The 23,142-nt window shown below is 50.7% G+C and overlaps 1 protein-coding gene across 1 annotated transcript in view; it reads right to left on the reverse strand.

The window, feature by feature from the left end:
* Positions 1-19,297, reverse strand: part of KIF26A (kinesin family member 26A) — a 102,513-nt gene extending 83,216 nt beyond the window's left edge. The window contains exons 1-2 of the mRNA XM_055817841.1: positions 18,980-19,297; positions 18,628-18,870 (exon numbers count right to left, since the gene is read on the reverse strand). Of these exons, the coding sequence (XP_055673816.1) occupies positions 18,628-18,870; positions 18,980-19,033 (297 nt within the window). The 5' untranslated portion in view covers positions 19,034-19,297. The remainder of the gene's footprint in view (positions 1-18,627; positions 18,871-18,979) is intronic.
* Between the last annotated feature and the right edge of the window lie 3,845 nt (positions 19,298-23,142).

Genomic DNA, 23,142 nt, shown 5'->3' on the forward strand with positions numbered 1-23,142 from the left:
AAGACAATCAAGTACATGTAATAAAGATTTATATGCAGTTTTCCACTGACCTGGAAACAGCTTCATACACTAATAAGTTAATATTACTGCCAGGAACAAAGCAAACAGTTACATCTACATGACAAAATGTATGAAACACAAGAGCCAGATTTTGGGTCCTTTCGTCAAGGAAGCAATTATTTAATTCCTGGGAAAAGACATTTTCTCTCACTGTACCATCAATACCTAAATGCATTTGCTCATAAAAGACCCAGTCCTGGCTCCATGGCATGATCTGGGTACAAATCTGCAGCACTGCACAAGGCCATGAACCAAGGGTCTGCTTTTCCCACCATGCAGTTGCTTCTGGGCAGTAAGCACGGGGCAACTGGAGACATCCTCAGACAGCATCCACATATCCCTGTTCCATGCACAACAGCACAGACTCTGAAGTGGCTGCTAAGAGAGACTCTGCCTCCCATCACACCTCTCTAGGAAGGCTGGTTCTCCATGGGTGAGCATAACGGGGAGCACCAGGGAGCTGCCCATGCTCTCCATCACAGCTGCTAACCTCTAGCTCCCAGACACAAGTAGTCCCTTGGCTACCAACCTAGTAACTCCCCGCTCCAAGCACCACTGAGAACTGCTGGTCTTTGGTGAGTCATTTGGGCCATACCCTTCCCACCCATTGTCCCTCTTCCCAAATGACAACAGCCATCATCTCTCACAGGTGGACACACAACAACCACCAGCAGCAGCCACCCAAAGATCATAGAGTGGTTTGGAAGGGACCTTTAAAGATCACCTGGTTCCACTCCCCTACCATGGGCAGGGACACCTTCCACTAGACCAGGTTGCTCAAAACCCCATCCAGCCTGGCCTTGAGCACTTCCAGGGATGGAGCATCCACAGCTTCTCTGGGCAGCCTGGGCCAGTGCCTCAATACCCTCACAATAAAAAATGTCTTCTTTGTATCCAATCTAAATTTATCCTCTTTGTTTAAAACCATTACCCCTTGTCCTGTCACTACAGACCTCGGTAAAAAGTCTCTCTCTGTCTTTCTCATAAACTCCCTTAAGTATCGAAGGGCCACAGTAAGATTGCCCCAGAGCCTTCTCCTTTCCAAGCCAAACCACCCCAACCCTCCCAGCCTGTACTGGAAAAGTGCTCCAGCCCTCTGACCATTTTCCACAGCCAATTCAAGCCTTACCCCAGCGTGCTTACAGAGGCAACAAGAGTAAATACTTACACAATGGTCACATCCATGTGTCCAGCTGGGTCTAGGACCCCCTGTCTCAAACTTGCAACTCTAATCACAAATGACACAGGACTTTATACAACAAGCAATTCAGCAGTTCTGCTAGCTATGCTATGGATGCCATAACTGAAAAAGGACATCCCTCTGCAAAGGTACTCTGAGGCTGTTGCTAGATAAAATAGCCAGACTCAGACTGAAACTACCATGTGTAAGGTACACTCCTGAACAGACACAACAGATAGAAGCATTTAATAAACAGATCCATTAACTAGAAAACATCCCTGCAGCAATTAAAACTTTGCAAAGTACTACAATGTACACCTGGTTATTGCTCTGACACCTGCTTAGGTTTTCTGTGTGTCTGTAAGTTGGACCAAAGAGGAAGATAATTGAGTTGATGGACATATCATGAAAAAAATGACAATAAGGTACTGTTAACTGTTCGTGAAAAATGGCACAAAAACTCAAAGCATGTGTACTGTTTGAAATGCTTAAAAGTTACTGCATTTTATAATGAACCATATACAACCAAATGGTGTTTCTCCTATTGCCGAAGAATAATTTTATTCTGAACTAAGGATCCCATCATAAAATGAAAGGAAATTCACAGTCTAAACAATCACAGTTGTGCTGAGCACTTTTTAGGCATATGGCAATTTTATAATGGTCATTGGGGATGAAGAGCTAAAATTCTGTGGCAGACTCTGAATTTAAGACATTTCACATAAAATTACATATCTCAGGAAGCAAATAAATTGTGAAGTGTGCAACCTCATAATGTTACAGCCAATATTCAGCATATGTAAATCTGACTACCTCAAAATACAAATGCCATTTTCAGTACAAGGACCCAATTGCTTTATAAAGGGTCCAAATAAGTAAAAAAAAACACCAACATTTGTCTGAAGGTATCATTAAAAGAAAACAAATATATTGAGGTCTGCCTTAACTTCATATGGTCTGAGTTACCTTGACATTATGCAGCTACAAGATGTGATCCAACATTCCCAAGTAAATGCCCTGATTACTATTGTAAGTCTGTCATTTAAATAGTTCCTTCCTGTTTAAAATTTAGAAAGCCAAAAGCGTTTTTCCCACCACTAAGCATTGTGTAAGACTCCTTTCTCTTCCAGCAAGCTGGCTGAAGATGGATGAGCTTCCAAACTGATATCATTTTTAATTACGCGTTTTTCTCTCATTACTAATTTCCTACACATGTCTCTAATCTTGCAGTGAAATCTCTCAGCACAGTAGGTGTATCCACATACACCACGGTCTAGAAAATTAATACGAGATAATGATCAGGACTGCCATCACAACATAACCTGAAACAAGCAAGATACACTAGAGGTGATACATACTCATTAGACTTCAATCTCAAGTGTTTCTGGAAAGCAGCTGTTAATGGATAGTTTCCCTCCCTCCTATAGCCTGGAGCCAATAACACAGTTATTGGGGTCTGGAAGAAGGAGATGCTCCAGGCAACTTCCCATTTGCACCTTCCACCAGGCAGTTACAAGCTTGTGGTGCCCAATGCACATCCACCCCTTGGCTCCCCTATCCTAAACATCCCACCAAGCAGCGCCGTTCCCATAAGGGAGCCACAATCATCCACTGCTCTACAGAAGACACACAGGTACCCCAGCTCCCTCCTGCTATCAGGGGTCCAACAGCTCCCTCCACCTAGGACTCCTGGTGGAGCTGTCGTCTCCAAAAGCACAGCAGGAGAGCAGAAAGCACTGCCAGCAGGCAGACCCACAAACGGGCAGGAGGGCACGGGGCCACGCGCCAGGAGGGGTCACACAGCCGGCAGCTGCCTGTATCGGATGCTCTTTGGGCAGGCAGGAATCAGGGCTATGGACAGAGCCATCAGCTCAGGTCACCCAAGTGCCAGCCGGGATCTCCCTCATTCCTCAGGCATCTCTCACCACCTGAAAGGCATTGCACAACGAAGCGCATTGCAGCATTCTTTCACCATTAAACCAACACGTCAAGAAAGCAACTTTTAGGGGGAAAAGAAAAAAAAAACAAAACAAAAACAAAACAAAAAAACAACACAGAAGGGCAATTGTCACTAGGCTTTCTCCCGAGCTAAACACATCACACATCAAATTCTTAAGGGAATGATGCTTTCAGCACACCAGCTGCCTTCTCATCAGCTGACACTGCCCAAATAAAAGAGGAAAATCCTAGGAACTATTCAGAGTGTCTGATATTTAAGGACTCAAAGTACAACAAGACAAATCACAAGCACTTAAGTCTATGATTTCTAAAATATGGTCTTAAAATATGTCACAAGTACAACTGTCTACTTACTCAAAGAAAAGGAATCACTGCTGTTTAATGGTCAAAAACATGAAGGGAGAGAGAGATTAGAACATATAGTTGAAGCATACACACCAAACTAATGCACATAAAAACTGGTGCATATATAAGGAACACCAGCAAGAGGGATCTGGTATATATGCTTGCAACTCACTAGTCAGTAATCGCATGCTGAGCAAAATGCATATGCTAAATGGGGTAAGTATATCTAAAAACCTAATGCTAGCTGACTTGCCCTAGGTCCCTGGGGAAGCCTGTAGCACAGGCAGCGTGAGTAAGCTGGAGCTGAGATGTTTCACGGTATTCACACGTGCTGCTAGGGAAGCTGGCTGATGGAAAAAATTATACAATTTCACATTTTCTTCTCAAAAAAGCAGGCAACAGGTTCCTAAAACTGCTACCAATGTTTCATCCTGGTTTTCTGCCTGCTGTCCATCTATTGACCGAGACAAAAACCTTTAAATCTAGCCTTGACTTCCTCAAGAACTTGATGAAGAAGTTTGACCCACAAGAACGCTGGTTCTTCTTGAAAACAAATACTTCTCTTCTACTAAACTTTGTTAATTCAGCACAGGTAAGGAAAAGCAGGGGGATGCCCCCATTTTCTCTTTCCCACAATGTTTAGAAAGGACCGTGAAGGGGACAGGTACAAACCCAAGGCTTCACTGGAGCTTTGCTGTGCACCACCCACCCCCTTGACTGGAACCAGCACCCACATCAGACTCGAGATAACTCAAAGCTGCACAACGCAACCCTCCACCTCAGGTGGGAACTAACTGCCCGCTGAAGTCAAGGCAAGCCTTTCGAGTGACTTCACCAGGTTATGACTGGCCTCCTACTTCTTTTTAATTCTCATTAGCATTTGCTGACAACTCCTTTACAACCAGAGGGACAGGTTCTTTATGAGAAGCTGTTTTGGCTGCCCCAGTTAATGCCTTAATCCACAGACTGAAGCAGGTCCGATTATCTACACGTATCAAAGACAACATTATGCTTCATAAGCTATTTTTCTGCTTCAGTAAGGACTAAGCACGTTTTTATTTCTTACTATGTTTACCCATTACCTCACCGAGCAGCATTATTGTTAGTCTTGCTGAGGCTCCCTTAGAATAGGAACGTATAAAGCAGGATTTCCTCCAGCTCTGCGTACCTACTTACTCCAGAGTCATTAATGACACAGGACTGGATTGAACAAAGACTTAAGATCAAATGAGCATTCAAAACAGCTGGGAGCGAAAATATATCTGCCTGGAACACTGCATCTCCGCTTTGTATTGAAAAAAAAAATTGTGCCAGTGAGGCACAAACTGGCTCTAAAGATCACTTTTACAGGAATGTTTTTGTAAGAAAGATGGAAAAGCTGAACACCTGCATGTGGGACATGTATCCCAGTGGGTTCCAAATTAAGTTTATAGCAGCTTCTACCCAGCAATCTGCAAATCAAGTTGTCCTTTTTACTGGAGATCAGAGGTAACCTCACTGCTATCAAAAGGAACTCTGCAGAAAAGACCCAAGTCCTGCACAAGAACCCTCTGGAAACCCAAACCAACGACATATCATCTTTCATGTGATTACGACTGATAGCTGAAATATCCAAGGGTAGATAACACTGCTCTGCTCTGAGACTTTTAAAATACATCCAACCAATATTTTGAAGAAAACTTATGGATGTACTTAAGTAAGACAAATAGAAGCAATACTGCCCTAGGATTTGTCAAAGTTGATTCTTCAAGTTATTACACCGTTTGGGTGTTGAATAGGGACGTTTATCAGAAAGACTTATTCTCCTGACAGACTGTGCTTCCCAGCAGAGCCAACACTGCACAGCAACACGTGCCCCATACCCATCGCATCGCCCCACAGGGCAGGCACTGAGAGCCCAGCGCTGAACAGCAGCACACCCTTCCCCTTTCTCCCTTCCCTCCCCACCACACCACAGACAGACACACTAACTCTGGGTATGCTTTCAGCAGAAGCTACCCTGTAAGCACATCTCCCCTGAAAATTAACTGGAATTTAGGGAAAAAAAATAGGCAAACAATAAAAATAAAAAACAAGCCAGAAGCTATGGACTGCCCATACAATTACCCTATACAGGGCGAAAGTTGGTAGGACACGGAAGAAATAACCCAAAAGCTACAAGGATTTTGTTTGGGTTCACTTCTTAGCATCCAAAATTACCTTGGCAATCTCTTAAAGACCTCCCTACTGGTGGTATACACAGAGGCAGCCAGCAGGCTGGGAGAAGCACACAAGCAATCTAAGGATGCTTGAGGAGAAACACTACCACTCTGTGTGATGCTATCAGCTCCTGCCTGCCTGAGGGCATTTCCTACCTCTCTACCTACAGAGAGGTTCCCCAGCCATTAAATAAACAGTCTTTGAAGATAACGAAGCTTATTCTAATCTCTTGCTGATGTCAGTCTTGTATTGTACTCAGCTGAGCTAGAAGACTCCTGGGTTAACTAACTCCTCTGCAAGATCAGGATTACCTTAACTCTGCTCTTGCACAGACCTAAAGAATCCTGTTGAAGCACAAAAAGCAGCAGATTGTTCAACAAGAAAAAAAATGTAGATCCACTGCATGAATAATCACAGACATTTTTCAGCTTACTCCTTTAGAAGCAGGTGAACCGCTTCTGTACCATTATGCTCAGTAAGACAACCTTCTGTACCAGACCTTCCACTGCTTCCACAGAAAGCAGAGGTACAGCCTTTAGAAAGGAGGGGATGCCCTGAACTACTTTCCAACACTGGCAAATGAGGTTGTTGCTCCAGTGGCAAGAAGAAAGAAAAATCAGACTGAACCCAGACTAGCAAGAGGAATTTGAATGGAAACTACAAAGAGAAAAACACAGAAAAGTAGACACCTTCCAATGCATTGCTGTCAGAGAACAACGCCTTTGCGTTCTCCCTTGTGTTCGCTTCCCAGGGTCAAGTGTCTATTCTGCATTGCAGCTCTTTAACTACCCGCTTCACACTCCTCGTCGCACCCAATCCTACGAGAGTCAAGCCCTCCCACAGCAATGAAACGCTCAGTGAAGAAACCCGGGCGTGGGTCAGAAAAGCCAGCCCTGCATATAACATATCTTTCATGTCATCAAACAGCTTGGCAATAAGAAGCTGAACCCCAACCAAATTCTTGCAGCACAGATCGGAGTTATTTTGCTCTTGAGCTGTCTGTGCTTAGGGGCAGCCATGACCAGAATAATAAAAGGATATACAGCACAAATGTGAGAAAAGGGGCTCAAGTGAGGGCTGAATATTTGCGCTCAGTTTCAGTCCCAAGGCAAATTTATTTTGGAAAGTCTGAATATTATCAGCCTGGGTTGTTTGCCTCCTGGATAAGCTATGTCTTAGTTATACCAAACAGATCCTGGCACTGTTTACACACACACACAGGTAATTATGTTTCCACTGAACAGAAGAATGAAGAGGATGTGCTAGAAAAAAAAAGCAGACAGAACTATTGATACCTACGCAGAGAGACAGATTTGGAACACAGACATGGACTCAGTTCTGCAGCCTGGCTTCCTCTTCATTTCACCAGTGTAAATCAACCGAAACTACACAGCGCCAACAGGCTTCATTTTCCACCTGTTAACACAGGTTTTCAATTCCACTGTCAATAAAAGAACCACGACGCAAACTGTTTTGAAATGAAAATCCAGCGCCATATGTAACTGGAGACAGAAGCAGAGACACGTACAGCCAGGTTCAGGCTGACTGCAAACACTCTTCTCCAAACCCTGCCACCACTCCCCAAAAGGCTGCTGCCAAAGCCATCACTACTTTCCGCTGCCAAACAGCTCCCAGGGACTCAGTACAGCCATGAGCTGAGGCCAGGGCATTACTACTTGTGATCAACGGGCAAATGCTGACCACAACATCCACCCTTTCCATGCAAACATCAGAGGAACTCATTCACGGTCTGCGTTTCACAAGTACAACCTGCCAGGCTGAGAAACTCTCTCCATCACACGGGTATTTTTTAATCATGTAGCTCTTTGTGGAGGTCTCAGATTTTAAACTTGAATAAAAAGTAACATCACCAGAGGTCAGTCAAGCAGCAGTAAGACTGCACAAGGTGGCAGGTTAAAGCATCTCACATTTATAAGAGTGTAAGTATGAAATTCAGAAAGGGCCCCCAGGGATCCCATTGCAAGACATGAACGTGTAATTAAAAACCATAAATCCATCAAATGAAAAATATGTAAACTTAATACATTAACTCATATATTTTTCTTTCTCAACCACATTTGTCTTACTCTACACTCCTTTGGAGCCTACAAATAAAAAATTAACAATATCAGAAGAAATATTTCTTAATATGTGGAATGCAAATATCAATAATAAATTATTTTTACTTTATTCTTACAGGTAATTGCTGAAGACGTTCTCTCAGCAGACTGCTGAGACTCTGTGCATATTATAAATTACTTCAACTGTATCTCCTCTTTACAAAACCCACAAAAGGACAATATGTTACAGTGTTTCCCTGCCACTCAATCTTCCACACAAAATTACCCTTGTGAGAGCTTGTTGGAGGAATGTCAAATGTATTTGCCTTTCTTTGCAACAAAATCTTCAGAGGGAGACAGCAAAATATCTCACTTCTGTGTTCACAGTTACACAAGCTACACTAACACCTGAACATTTTAACTGGATATTCTGGGTTTAACTTTATATTTAATTACAAGCTACAGGCAAAATAGTTACAGGCCAAATCCTGGCCCATGTTTCACCCACGGCATAGTTTTTAAGACAGCTTAGCTCACAAAAGATCGGCAGCACCTGTGGTTCATATTAAGGCTACGGCACCTCTCCTCAAAGGGGTATCTCAGAGGCAAACCCTCCCTTCCACCCTCTGCTCACCAGCCAGAGCAGCAGCACCAGCATCGCCCAGAAATGACGGTGGCAAAGTCACTTGTGCCTCACCTCCAACCTTCAAAGGCCAAATTTTGTAAAGCAAATTTGTTTCTCTTCACTAATGACCGTTTCCTTGGGGCCAGTGGGCACAGTGCCAGGCAGCGGGACGGGAACACCCCTCCTGCTCATGCGCACCCAGCACCAGGGCAGCACGGGGGGACTACCCGAGATTCAGCTCCATTCCCCTCTGGTGCTGGAGCACTCGTTCTCACAAGTGGAGCTGCCAGGGACTGGCTCATGCAGCTCTCTCCCTACCCTTCCTTCCATCATTTAGACATCAAGCTTCACCTGCTGAACAGAGGCCAGATCTGTCCAACTTTTGCTATTTACTGCAGCTGAAAATCCCTTACTTGTATGAAATAGGCCATGTGGGATGCTCCCAGTCTGGGCTGGTGACTGGTCATCCAGGCCTGGCAGCAACCTTGGCTTCTGGAGCCACTTCCACACCCACATCTACCAAGCATGCAACTGAAGCACAGGGCACATTTATAAGGTTTGCCTCCTGGCCATTTGACCCTCCTGAGAACTGTGCCATTGGTCACCTCATCCTGGCTGCAGCTGGGCAGTAGATACAAGCAGTTGCTTTTACACTCCATAGCAGACAAACTGGCATTAAAGAGAGGGTCTGTCACAACACTGGCATGTTTTGTCCAGGGGCACTCAAAGAGGACCCAACAGCTACCAAGGGAAGAGCTGAAGGCTTCCACCACTCCACACCAAACAGTATGGAGATCCTCTACAGATGACTCAAAAAGTAGTAAAGTAACTGAAACAGGGATGGACAGATTTGTACAAGCCACTTGCTCATCATCGTATTTCTGACAGCTGTTAAGACTGCCACATCCCAGAGAGTTCCCAGAGGCACCCTGCGGTCTGGGGAAGGCAACAGTTCCTGCTGCCCTAATTCGGGATGAGGATTCGATGTGTGCCACCAGCCCAGCTTAGTGCCACTGATCTCAGCCACCTCAGCAGGCTCACCCCCTCCAAAACACTCAGCAGCACCACTCTGCCAAGGGCCACATGATGGACCCTGGGCATAGCTGCCACTTCTGTACTACCAGGAGCCACGTGAGATGCAAAAAGCAGCAGGCAACCACTGCAGGAGAGCTACATGCAAGGTGTAGGAAACCACTGTACTCCGATCCACGAGAACAGCGGCAATGCCAGGAGTAAATACATGCTACAACATACAACACAGTAGAACAACACAAGGCACCAGAAAGAGTACAGAACTAACTGAGTACATCTAACTTCCCAAACGGCTTAAAACACAAAACAAAACGCTGCCCGTTTACAGTATAACCAGCACTGATCAATATATACACACAGACAGAGACACAAACCATGCTGTAACAAATTGCATGTTGTGGTGAAACAGGAAACACATTTTCATGTAATCTTTTGAATGCTGTGAGAACTAGGACTAACGCTTCCCTTTCACAGCTAAATCTGAAAGCCGGTCAATGCCCAGCCGAGCCAGAAGTATCACATTTCAGCTCTGGACAGGCTTCCCACCCCATCCACCGAGCAGTGTAAAATCCCTCAGCAACGTTAGGGGAAGATTTGCTAAAAGCTAAATGAAAATTGATCATTTTTCCACAGCCGTCTGGCATTCCAATCAATTCTGCACAGGTATTGACGTATGGTAATGCTGGCCCGGCCCCAGCCGAAACTCAGAGCCGCCTGCCAAACTCCAGGAAAGCTGATCAAAGACTGATTTTAAAGCCTGACTCAAAAGAAGGGTAACTGTACGCACGTAAGCCTTTTTTTGTGAGCAAGTGCCGAGATTTCGCTGATTCACTGTACCTTAGGGTGATGCATACAACAGTCAGACTCCTGGTGATAAAACGAACATGCAACAGTGGCATTATGCTGCCTAAAACAGGGAGATAGATTCATACCAGTTAAATGTTCTTTCTCTAATACAAAAACATCTTCCAGCTACACCTTAAAACCTCACACAGCTTCAAGGCAAAGAAGTCAGTCCGAAGAACTATACACCAAAAGTTTACAGTCACTTTAACTTACCCTAGAGAAGAATAGGTTACTCCTGCAAAGTGTCACATACCCACCACGCCTCTTGCTTGGAGTAGCTGTTTGAAGCTTTACTCTTGGGTTCCTCTACAAAATTTTCCTTTTTTTCCATTTAAGAATAAAACATGAAAAACCAATAAGTAACACACCTTGGCACAAACTTCTACAGCAGTATGAGGGACTGAAGCCACTGAAGAGCTCCCGATTCACAAGGCCACACCATATTTCCACAAGGCAGCTTTCAAGTTTTATCACAGGGAGACGTGGTGCAGATAAACCCCTTTCAGATAGCATCGGCACAGCACTAGTCCATGCTACCCGAGCAGATCCGATACCTGCTACTTAATCAAGCTCCCCTTCACCTGGACATACACCACAGCACTTTTCAGTCCCCTTCCACAGCTTCGCCACTCCCCTCCTGGTGAACTGGCAGATTTTTAGGACTATCTGTTACTATCTTCACCATTAATCTAAGTCCTTGGCTTTGCTTGCTGCTTTGCTGTTGCAGAGACCCCAGTGGCAGAACCTCCTCCCCGACACCCAACCTAAAAGTTCAGTTGCAGGTCACAGAGTCAGTTGTTTTCTGTGTCCCTGTGTTATATATTCTTCCTTATTATGCATGTTATTATACAGGAGCAGATAGGTCTACTAAGAAGAGACAGTGATGCTCGATGTCATAGAGAGGGTCCCCACCACACAAAAAAATGTAAAAAAATGAAGTTTTTAGTAAAAAGGGACAGAAGATGGAAGCATTTTGTCTCTGCTGGACAAAGGAGAAATTAAACACACTGATATGATGCAGTTTGCCCAAATTCACAAAGTCAGCGACAGATCTAGGGATTTAATTCACGTCTTACATTCCTGCAGTGGGATGCAATTCCTCCTGTTAATAAAGGCAGCAGGAGGCATGGTTCTCCTGAAAGGAAGGCGCAAGTTTCCCCCCATAAGGCACTCATCTGAAGGATTATACAAAATTAGTAGACACTTGCAAAAGAAGTCAGCCTGTTCCTGATCACAAACACAACCAGCAACAGACAAGACTTCCTCCTTCCTAAAGATACTTTCCATTTGGGGATATACTGGACATAAATACAAAATCTATTCCAGTGCTGCGGGTCTGAAGTCAGAGAAGAGAGAAACAAATCCAGGCAAATTACAGTCCATATATTTCCAGTAAATAAAAAAAAAAAAATAAAAAAAAATTAAAAAAAAAAGAAAGAAAAGGCCATACAATACTCCGAGATGGGCAGCTGCCTGCCATACCCAGTGTGAACAACATCCAAATAGATCTAGTTCCTGAAGGTAATTCCATTTTGAGAAAGGCAACAGCACTGTCACAGAAAAATCTTCTATCAGATGAGCACATATTTCCAGATAGAGTCTCCTCCTCTAGCCAGGGTGAAGCAAAATCTCCGCTCACTTTTCACAACAAAATGCTTATCTGTCAGCTGAAAACCCAGGGACTAACTGGCTCTTCGCTGCTTTGGCGTCCTCACTGTGGGAAGGATTCAGACCCACAGAGTACAGTCACAGTGGAGTACCCCAGCAGCAGGAGACCCATGCAGCAACCGTGTACATGGTGGGTGATCCTGCTCCTGGGAAAGAAAAATCTCTTTTTCTTTCAATACAAAAAAAAGGTGGTTTCAGCCATCCCTGCTCCAACACCCTGCAGTGCTGGGTCCACAGAAGCAGCCACTATCTGCTACTGTGGGCTGGGGAAGAGGAGGATGACTGCTGCCTCCTACAACCTCACTGTTAAGAAGTCAGAGGTTGTGATCACTGTAGGTGGAAACTCTTGGCAAAAACAATAAAGCAGCTACTACATATTTCAACAGGTTCAAAGTAACCTCAGATGTTAGGAGCAGATGCTCTTTTCCACCCCCTGGGACTTTGAAATGGTTTATGTGTTTCCTCCCTTTTCCCTAATAGGGCAGGGTGCTGAAGGAATTAGCTGGAGAAAGAGCCAGAGCAATACTAATTATCCTCAGCTACCCAGGAGACCGCAGTACCTTCAGCTAATTGTGCAATCCCTGCTCCCCCCACTTCAGATCCCCCAGTTAGAATGTCTCTTGCCTCCGGCATCTGAACTGCAAGATAATCCCACTCACCTGTATTTTAAAAGGGCATGCTTGAAAATCCTAAATTTCTAAAGCAAACTCATTACAATTAGTTTCTGCTGCGTATCATATAGCATGGGGACTACCGCGCTGACTGAAACAAGGGAACTGCTCATGTCAACACATTTGACACGTTGTTGTCACTAACCCCGTTATTAGACTGCACACGTACCTGAAATCCACATCTGAGCTCATAGCCTGGAGCACTCCACAGCCAAGTCTCTGCAAGAGTCTCTCTCACAAAATTAAATATTAAATGTGCATCTCAAAAAAATGCCCCGTAGTTTTGTATTTATTAACTAAGACATGACTTTTCCACTTAGGCGTTTTTGAAATGTGAAATATAAAACATTTTCAGGCGCATTAAGGGCTTGTGAAGAGCCCTGAAAACTGGATTCCTCTAGAGAGCAATCTGTAAAAGACACAGTTTTCCCACTCCATTTGCCTTATCCACATCAACCCAGTTGCAGAAAGGCCTCCCATGAAAAGAAAAACAGCCCCTCAGGAGCAGAGGATCCCAAACTTACCCAAGACACAGCAGCCTTATCACCAGGACTCTCAAATTCCAGGTGACCATGCCACTCAGTAGAAGAGGCTGACACACGAGGAGAAAACTATGGGCATGGGAAGGGGAAGAAAAATTCCACAAAAAGTCAGGGCTTGCTTCTAAAAGCTTAGACCTATCCCACACGCATCCCAAATGCTGAAAGAAGCCCCCCATGTTCTCTGAACCCCAGCTCTTTCAAGGAAGCATGATGCTGCAGGCCAGTGCTGGGGACACAGAGCCCTTTTCCAGGCTCCTGAACACCCAGTAGTGTGGAGACAGGTACTGGCAGCCAGGGATCATGCAAGCTCGCCTTGCTGATAGTCCTCCTGATACCATGCCGTCAGAGTAGCCAAGGTGGGACTAACAAAGCATCCGTTGGCCCTCATGCAACCAGACCACAGTCCTCAATCCCACGCTTGCCCTGTTGGCCTGGATTTCCAAAGCAGTAAGAAGTCCTGCACTGACCTTCTTTCCATCCTCCTTGCTGCCAGCACTCCTTATCAGCTTTTGAACCTGCCAAATGATCTGAAGCTGAGGTAGAAAGCTCAGAGCAAGTTCCTGCAGCTTCCACAGACTGGCTGTGAGAGAAGCTGGCTAGGACCCACCCGTTCCTGTTCAGCAGAAGCCAGATACCTAAAGCACCAGCTTACCGTCAGCCAAAGAGTATGTGTGCAGCTGCAGAGGTGCTGCCTCTTACTGAGTCACCAGGGACACACCGGGAACAGCTGGGACTAATGCAGAGGGATGGAGACAGCAAAGGAGGTGATCAAAGCATCCATGCTACCAAACCATCTTCCTTAGTTCTGCTCCTCATGGAAACAGGTAGTGGGTATTCAGCACACAGTACAAACCCACAGGAAAGAGCATGCCCTCCCCAAAACTTTGTTCTTCACCTCCCCTTCAGGTGATGCAATCAGCAGCATGTACGGGTGTACCAAGAGACCATCGCTTGGATCAGAAGCGGGTGTGGTGGGAGGTCAGTCCAGCAGCGTTGCACAGCTGAGACGTGTCAGCGCAAACTGTATCTAAAGCCACTGCTATCCTCCCCTTTTTTCTGGAGAAGCTGGGCTTCCTCCAACTCTAGCTGGTGTAACACAAAGTCCTGCCAAGGACACAGCGGGCTAGGACTTGCTTAGTTCCCTCAAATGATTCATGGCTCATTAGCAACCAAAGGCAAGACCTGTCCTGGTCACCAAGACTCCTTGCAGACCAGGGCTGCCAGTGTGCCTCTTTACACCCAACCACAGCTCACCCACTCAACTGGGAATACAGTTTTTTTAGGTACCAGAGGAAAAGCATCATCCACCCCACCAGCAATAAAGAGCCCACATGCGCTCCCTTGTCCTTCAGGCTCCCTGGGAGCTGTTCAGCGGTGTGCCTCATGTAACACAGTGCAAGTAATGCAACAAGGGGGGGGGGAGTATGTGGAAATGGGGATGAAAAGAAGCTCTTAAACACTCGGACAGCCAGAACTTGGCTGAACTCAAGCTACAATACAATACGCGTGTTCCTGCCCCACTTAACGCTGCCTCTGACAGCCACCCACACTTGCAGCAGGTACAATACAAACTGCTCAGATTGGGGGGGCAGGGATGAGGGAGATGGGGGCAAGTGAAATGGGGCATCTGAATCACTGGGCTGGGAGAGACACAATCCTCAAAACCAACCACTTCCAAAGTGAACTTCCTCTGGCCTTGGCCTCCATTCAGTACTGATAAAAAAAATCCTTTTATTCCAGTGTAAGTGGGTACAATTCTCACTTTTCTATAACCAAAATATTTATACCAGTATAAAACCCTAGTTTGGATGTAGCTGTACCAGTGTGCACGTTTCTCATAGCAAGACAGCTTTCTTCCTCTGCTCACAGGGGATTAGCTAAAACCATTTTACAGTAGCCGTAAAATGCCTGCCTGCACTGGAGGGAGCGCAGAGTTCACTTGCGGCGAAGCAGCTGCAGGAGCATGTCTCTCACGTTGGACAGTCCCTGCCTGTCCCTTTCCTTCCTTTTGGAGACATACACCTCTTTAAATGACAGCACGTTTGGGTTTATCAAACAGGGGCATCACACAAATTAATTAATTAGCATTTGTGAAGCACTGTGAAGATTTTAGGTGCTAAGTATTATTATTACTAATTCGATCTACATCCCCATTCAGTCCTCAGCCCCTCCTGTGAAACTGCCAACAGTGATGCCAATTAGCAGTAATTGTTGTGGTGGTTTTGTGACAAGGCTATTTGCCAGCTGGGAGTGAGACACAGACCACCAACTCATTTCCCGTGGATTGCCCCACAGCTGCCAACAGCAACAACTTCCAGGCACAACAACCTGCTCTCCACTCCAGCCAGAACCCCGGTGGCTGGAGATCCTGTATCTCATTACCGGCTCCCCAGGGACCCAGCCTGCAAGGCACATACAAAACTTTTAATTAGGGATAAACCAAGGCACCTTTCTTTTTTTCCTTCCTGCACTAGTTCGGTACGTGACCCAGCCGCTGATGCTGATACTGCAATACCAAAATGCTAATCTGGAATAATTTCAGATTAAGCTTTTGCTCGTTTCCATCCATGCTTGATGGAAATCGCATTTTGATTCACACACAGGCCTCACCGTGGTGGCAAGCTGTAAAGGCAGCAGCAGTAAAAAGAAGGGAATTGACAGCGTAGGGTGCAGTAAATACTTGGGAGAACTGTTAAAAGAGTTTTAACATAAGCAAAGAGGTGTATCTTTTTATCAGCTGTCCACAGAGATTTGGAGGGCTTTAAAGAGACACAAACAACTAACAGTATTCTGTAATCAATGCACATCATCTGAGCACTGAAACTTTAAATTTATTATATATTTTAAATATGTCTAATTGAAAGGACAGCAACACATAAACTGTATGAATCATAGCCCTCTCAAGCAATTAGATTTGTTATCCCCACAGACTCCAAACAGTACCTTGGCTTTTTATTCTAATGTGAATTCAATCCCCTGTCAGCTGTCCCACGCATGAGAACACACCTCCTCTCTTTCATCAGGAAAGATATCAACAGCAGGAAACTAGCCCTTCTTTCATCTCAGAGGCACCCACCCACCTTTCCAAAGGGTTTTCAACCAGGTGTGGAAATCTTTCTGAATCTGCGCTGAAAGATCCCTTAATTATTATGGCAAAGGAGGTAAATCCTTTGAGAGCAGCATGCTCCAAGCAGTAGCCTTCTGGTGTTTACTCACCCAGTACTTGCTTAGTTTGACAGTGCATTAGAAAAGCTTGTAAGAAACTCTTTGGACTTTTATTGCATGGGCATGAAACTCTTACAGAGAGGAGCTGCTTTTCCAGATGTCTTGTTATATGATTAAACAAGAAAGGAGGGGGGGAAGCAGCAAGCTGCCTTTCTGGCACAAACGTAACATTACACAGTGCTCAACCTGCCAGCTTATTGCATCAGATTCCCACTGCAAGGCCAATTCACAGCAGCTGAGTAGCTGAACCCCTGCCTGTTATCTCCCGCTAACCTACTTCACGCTCAGAAGTCAGTAAGTAGGGCTGTTCATTGCATCTTCTTTCCTGAGGAGCTGCTCACTACACCAGGATTACTGGGGGTCTGACCCTGCAATTAGGCTAGAGTTCTCTTAAGCATTAGCAAATGTTTAAAAAAAAAATAATTAAAATCTAACACTACCACATGCTACTCAGTAAGTAAACTCCAGGTACCTGTTACTCTGCAATCAGGTCTGTTGAGGTTCTGACACTGTGATGACTACTATTTTATTACGTTCCTAGGCATGCTTTGAAACCCTGCAGAAAAGGGGGATTAATTTACCCATCATCGAGTGCTTATCAAGGATGTCCCCAGGGACTTGCAGGAAGGAGACCACACAAACAGGCCTTTGCTCACAGGTCTCCTCACCTGAACACCTGGCCAAGGCCCCCGACTCTCCTGCGCTGGCAGCTTGCTTTTCCCATGACAGTGATCCGCTCCCGGATCAGACACTATTCTTTGGGGCAGAGGCGCACCCCAGCAGTGGGAACAGGGGTTCATGTGCTCCTCGCTCCAGCAATCGCACGCGCCTCACCAGGGGAAACCAAACTTCTTCCCACCGTTTGCAGCAATCCAGAAACAAAAGGTCCTGCAGTCCCGAATTCAATGAGATAAGATACAGATACGTGACCTTTTACACCGCAGAAATCAGAGCCCACACCAAACCCAGCAAGTCAACAGAGAGACTCCTGTGGATTTCAAAGGCCTTTGGATCTGGCCTGAAAATGCAGACCTTGCCACACATTCGGACACTGCTCCACAATGCACTTCCAAACAAAACTATATTTAGATTCAATGGGAATTCTGTAGATCATACAGGAACTCTTTGAATGAAAATGAAGGTCAGTAGGGTTTGGCTTCCTCTTCAGACCCTCCCCCCCATTCTTGCAAACATCCCGATAAGCATTGTTTAGAAAACAATATGTTACTTCCAAATGTTATCAAAGACCCAACACACGTTTTGTGTGCCCTGAAACACAATCTCAGGGTCTTCTGTTACATTTTGTCCTGTCAGCTAATCCTCGGGATCTCTTCAGGTGTCTAGGCAAGCCTCTGCATCAAGACTGTATTTTTTTCCACCCATACCACCTTTCAAAAGTTTTGTTTCATGCGCTTTGACTAAAAGAAAAGGGACAAGAGGAATAAAGACATCTAAGATACAAGGAGACACACACGGGAAGGAAAAACTGTGCATACAACTACAGTACATGCAAATAAAGCTGCACACGTGTTAAAGAAAACCTCTGGCGTCCCCACGCTCTTCCTCCATTCACTCCCAGAGATGAAGGGCCACCGTGAAGTCCCAGCTGGAGGAAAATGGCACGGCCCCGGCTTGCCCGAGGGCCACCGGGGCCAGGAAGGCACCGGGGGGGCGCAGCCCAGCACCCGGGGGGGCGCAGCCTCCTCCGGCGCCGCAAACACGAGCGGGTGACTTTCAGCGGCGTTTCACGGGCTCCTCGGGAGGAGAAGCAGAGCCGCTGCCCCGGCAGATTCCCGCAGGAAGGGCAAGGGCAAAGCCCCGCAGCAGCCCCGCGCCCGCAGCCCCGGAGCGGGACGGCCGGGGGCGGCCCCGGGGGGCGGCGCGGGGGCTCGGCCGGCGCTGGGGGCGGCTGGGGCTCGGCCGGGGGCCGTCCAGCACGGAGCCGCGCCGCTCTCGCCCGCTCCTCCTGGAAACTCGCGATTATTTTGCGTTAAACGTTTCTGGCAGCCGGTGGCTGCAGCGGAGGGTGCGCGTCCAGCCGCGCAGTTTCGCTTTTTGATAAAGCCCGGGAGGGGAAACCCTTGAAGTTCGGCAGAACCCTCCGGGCTGGAAGCGCCGGTTCGCCGTCACGCCCCCGTCCTAGACCGCGGGGACGCGCCCCGGCCCCGCGCCCCCTCCCCGCCCGGCGGGCCCGGCGCGGTGCGGGCGCACTTACCGGCGGGGCGTTGGGCGGGCAGCCGCCGGCTAGCCGTGCCGCCTGCCTCCTCAGCTCGGCCAGCTGGGCCTGGCAGCTCCGGCACCAGCCCCCGGCCGCCGCCCGCTCCAGCGGCCGCGGCTCGGCCCCCGCGGCGGCCCCCGCTCCCTCGGGCGGCGGGCGGCTGGCGCAGCGCTCCTCCTGGGCGGCGGGCGGCGGCCTCCTCCGCGGGGAGAGCTCCCGCGCCGCGCTCCCCTCCGCCACCTGCGGAGAGAGCAGAGCTCAGCGGGCAACACCGCTCCCACCCCCGCGGGGGCAACTAGTTAAAAAAAAAAAAAGGGGGGGGGGGGGTGTGGAGTGCGGGACAACTTACCCCCGGCGCCCGGGGCTCCGCTCCCAGCCCCCTCCTGCCGGCGGCCGAGATCATGACAGCGGGGGACGCGCCCCTGCCCCGCGCCCCGCTCCGCTAGTGCGGCCGCAGCGGAGCCCGGCGGCGCTGCCGGCCCGCGGTGCCCATGGCGGGGCGGGGGTCGGGGGTGCCCGCAGTGATCTCGCCGGTCCCCGCCGCCCGGGCTGCCGCGCTAGGTGATGCTGCCTCCCATGCTGAGGAGGGAGTGAAGTTTGGGTTGGGAGAGGGAGGCGGAGTGAGCTCCCCACGGCGGCACGGGGAAGGACCCGGAGCACGGGAGCACGTCGGCAAAAAAAGCTGGAAAAGTGCTCGGAGGGCAGGGGAGGAGGGACTGGGCGGGGGCGGGGGGGGTGGGGTGAGCGGGGCGGGGGAGCCGCGGCCGGGGCGGGCTGGGGTTTGGGTTTAGGTTTGGGGTTGCGGGGGGGTGACAGATGCTATTTCGTAGTGACCCCGCAGGACAGTCCCAAAGCGGCGTGGCTACAGCGCGAAGGCTCCCGCGGCTGCCTCCTTCACACTCCCAAGATCCAAGAAAGGGCCGGGCCGGGGGTGCCGGGTGGGCTGCGCAGCGCGGGGGCGGGAAAGCCGCGCAGGCGGCAGCTGCTGCCGCTTGCGCGGAGCGGGCGCTCTGGGCGCGGAGCAGCTGCAAACGGGGCCCGGGGGCCCGGCAGGGACCCGCTACCGCCGCCCCGTCCCCGCGGCTGGCACTGTCCTGCGCGGGGCTGGGTACGATGCCCCCCCCCACCTCCGCGGGCAGATGCGCGGTGCCGCGGGGCACAGCCCCCCCTACCCCACCCCCGGGGCCGAATCCCCAGCCCCGGCGGGCGCAATGGGATGTTTCCTACATGTGAAAATTGACCTGACAGATGGAGAAATTAACGTTCACGGCTAATTGTCTACTTGGCTGCCGCTCCGGCTCGTATATTTAGCACTTTTCTTTTTAGTTGGTTGGGGGTCCAGCCCAATCGTGTCCCCCCCCGAGAGAGAGGAATATACGCCACTGCCCATCATCACCCCCCGGCTGCCCGGCCCCGTTGCCCCCGCAGCGGGCGGCAGTGGGCAGGGGCCGGGGCGGGACGTGCCCGAGCCCCGCGGGGAGCAGCCCGGCCGCCGCCGCCGTCCCTGTGACCAGAGCGCCACCTGCCGGCGCCGATGCGGGGCTGCAGGCGGGACCCCCGGTCCCACCCGGGACGGAGACGGAGCCGGAGTCGGCACCCCGCGGGGGGAGAAGGGGTCCGCGCCGGGGGGCGGCGGCGGTGGGTTCCCCCCGGCGGTGCCGAACGCGGCTCCTTGACTCTTTCCCCGCCACCGCGCGGGTGGACGCTCGTGGCACTGAACCTGGGTGGGGTCTGCGGGGATGTGAGCAGCCGAGCACAAAGAGTTGGAAAAAACACATTGGAGGGGGGGTGCACCCCCAAGAGGCGCCTTCCCCGGGCCGCTTAAACTTTCCTGGCTCTTCCGAGCACGTGTCTGGGGCGCCCCTCAAATGGGTGCGTGTCCCGGGCGAGCGCGGGGGCCACGGGCGCCCCCGCACCGCGGGCAGGGCCCCTGGGTGCGCGGCGGCCGCTGCCACCCGCCCGCTCGGGCCGCCCACCGGGGGCCCCAGAAAAGTTGGGGTGGGGATGTGGGGAGCCGGGGGGCAGCGCGGGCTGGGGGCTGGGGGCGGCCTGGGCTGGCACAGGGGCACGCACCCGGACGCTGCGCCCCGGCTCCCCGCTCTCGCCTGCTCTGGGCTCTGCGGGTCTCCAGGAATTTGCTCCGAAATTTCCTGGTACTGAATAACGGCTGCGAAACCCCACCGTGCTCCAGCTCCCAGGCTGGACGGGGCGGGGGGGGGGGGGGTGCAGGGTCTGCTCCCCGCCCGGCGCTGGGGCTGCTGGGCTGAACCACCTCCTCTTCTTATCTTCTTATTAAGTAAAAAAAAACCCTCCTGGAAACACCGGGGCTCCGCACCCCGCTCCCCGTTTGAAGCCGGGGGCACACAAGGGGGGGGGGAGGGGGGGGCGGAGGGCAGCGGGCCTGGCAGCGCGGTCCCCCCGCGCCCCTCCGCGCCGCTCCGCGGGGCCTCCAGGACTGTTCGTGGTGCTGAAACCGCCCGGCGCGCCGCCGCCGAGTTGGCCCCGCCAAGTTTGCCACCCCCTTCCCGTGGGACCCGGGCACCAACACACACCCCCCGACCACCTCCCCCGGCCCCCAAGACCCCGGGAGCGGGGCAAGGTCCCCTTACCTTGGCTTTCCTCCGCAGGAGGTGGCTGGTGAAGCCGAAGATGATCTCCGAGTCCAAGCACAAGGCTCCGATCTCCAGGAGGCTGGGGTTTTTCCTCGTGGCGTTGGAGGCATCGGGCGATTTTTGAAAAGCCATAGTTTGGGTTTGGAAATATCCGGCTCCCTAAGCGGAGGCGATGTATTTGTATACACACACACGCGCGCGCACAGGGGAAAAAAAAAAAATAAAGAGGATAAAATAGCAAACACCTCCCACCCGTTAAAAAAGAAAGGGGGGAAATAAAAAAAAAAAGGGGGAAAAAAAGCCAGACGCGGGTGAGTTACTCCGTCATCTGGCAGGATGCGCGCTGCCGGGGTGAGGTAGCCAGCAGCCGGGCAGAGCCACCAGCTCCCTGCCTGTCTCTGCCGCTCTCCGCCGCTCTCCCCCCGCTGTACCCCCCCAGCGCACTTCGCCTGGCGAGCGGGTGCGGGTGCGGGCCCCGCTCAGCGCCCCGCCGGCGCCGCAGCCGGGGCCGCCGCTGCGCTGGGTGCGCGGGGCCGGCAGCGCCCAGCTCCCCCGCCGCCGGCCATCAGCTCGCCGAGCGAGGGGGCTCCCACCGCCCGCTGGCCAGGAGCCCGCACTGCGAGCCTCCTGCCTCCCCCCATCCACTGCTGGGTGGGTTTAGCGGCTGGGTTGGTGGGTTTTTTTCCCTCCTCCTTCTCCTCCTCCTCTGGGGTGAATGCAAGGAGGGAAAAGCTGCCAGTGAAGTGGGTTTAGGAGGGGAAAAAGACACACACACACAAAAAAAAAAAAAGAAAGGGAAACAGAAAAAAAGGGAAGGGAGGAAAAAAGAAAGGGAAAGCCTGAAGGAGCAGAAGTGAAGCACTTTCCGGAAGGGGTCCGGCCTTTCACTCCCCTGAAAAGCTTCCCCCTCGGGTTTTTTCCCCCTGCTGAATTCTGTTCACCGTGGGTGAGGACGGCGGGGAGGGAGCGAGCTCCTCCCCATCGAGGGGCCGAGAACAGGTCCCCGACGGGCGCCCCGGGGAGGGGGCAGCCCTCCCTGCAGGCCGCCTCCGCGGCCGCCCCGCTCCGCGCCACACCGCCGCCCCCACGGACGCGTGTCCCCACGCGTGTCCTGGCCCGGGACACAGCTCTTGGATCGGGGGGCTCCGCCGAGGCGCGGCCCGTCCCGTCGGGGCGGGATGGATCGGGCTCCCCGGCAAAGCCGGGGGGCTCTGGGCAGAGCACTATTCCCTTCCCGCGCACTGTCCCGCGGAACAACCAATTCACCCGCCCAGCAAAGCACGATCCCGCCCCGCAGCGCCCGCAGTGACGGTTCAGCAACCGGCCGCCCCCCCCGCCCCCCCCCCCGGATAGCGGGCACCGCAGGGGAGGCCCCGCTCCCCCCGCCCGCACCGCGCCGGGCAGGGCTGGGCTGGGGTCCTGCCTGCAGCCTAGCCTCGGCCGGGGGGCGCATGTCGGGGGCGGGGGGAGAATGGGAGCAGGGAGGGGTGTGGGAAAAGAGGGATGAGGGAAGGGAAGGGAAGGGAAGGGAAGGGAAGGGAAGGGAAGGGAAGGGAAGGGAAGGGAAGGGAAGGGAAGGGAAGGGAAGGGAAGGGTCTTGTCTCTATGGCTGCAAAAGGACACAACAGCTTATCTTTATTCTGATTTTACGAAGTCTTCTGTTCTGGGCTTCCAGCTAATGGTGAGCCTCTGTGTTAGATGAGGGACATGCGTTAATGGGTGGCTCTATATGATGGAGGTGGAATACAGGTGTCAGAAGCAGGCACAGGAGGGTTGCTGTGAGGAAGGAGAGGAGGATGGGAAGGGTATGATGCTTAAAGCAAAAGTTCAAGGATTTGTTTGGCTCCTTATTGCATCCCTTCTTGATGTAGACATCTCAACTAGAGATGTGCCAATGGTC

This window comes from Falco peregrinus, chromosome 1, assembly GCF_023634155.1.
Source record: "Falco peregrinus isolate bFalPer1 chromosome 1, bFalPer1.pri, whole genome shotgun sequence".
In the NCBI taxonomy this organism is placed as follows: domain Eukaryota; kingdom Metazoa; phylum Chordata; class Aves; order Falconiformes; family Falconidae; genus Falco; species Falco peregrinus.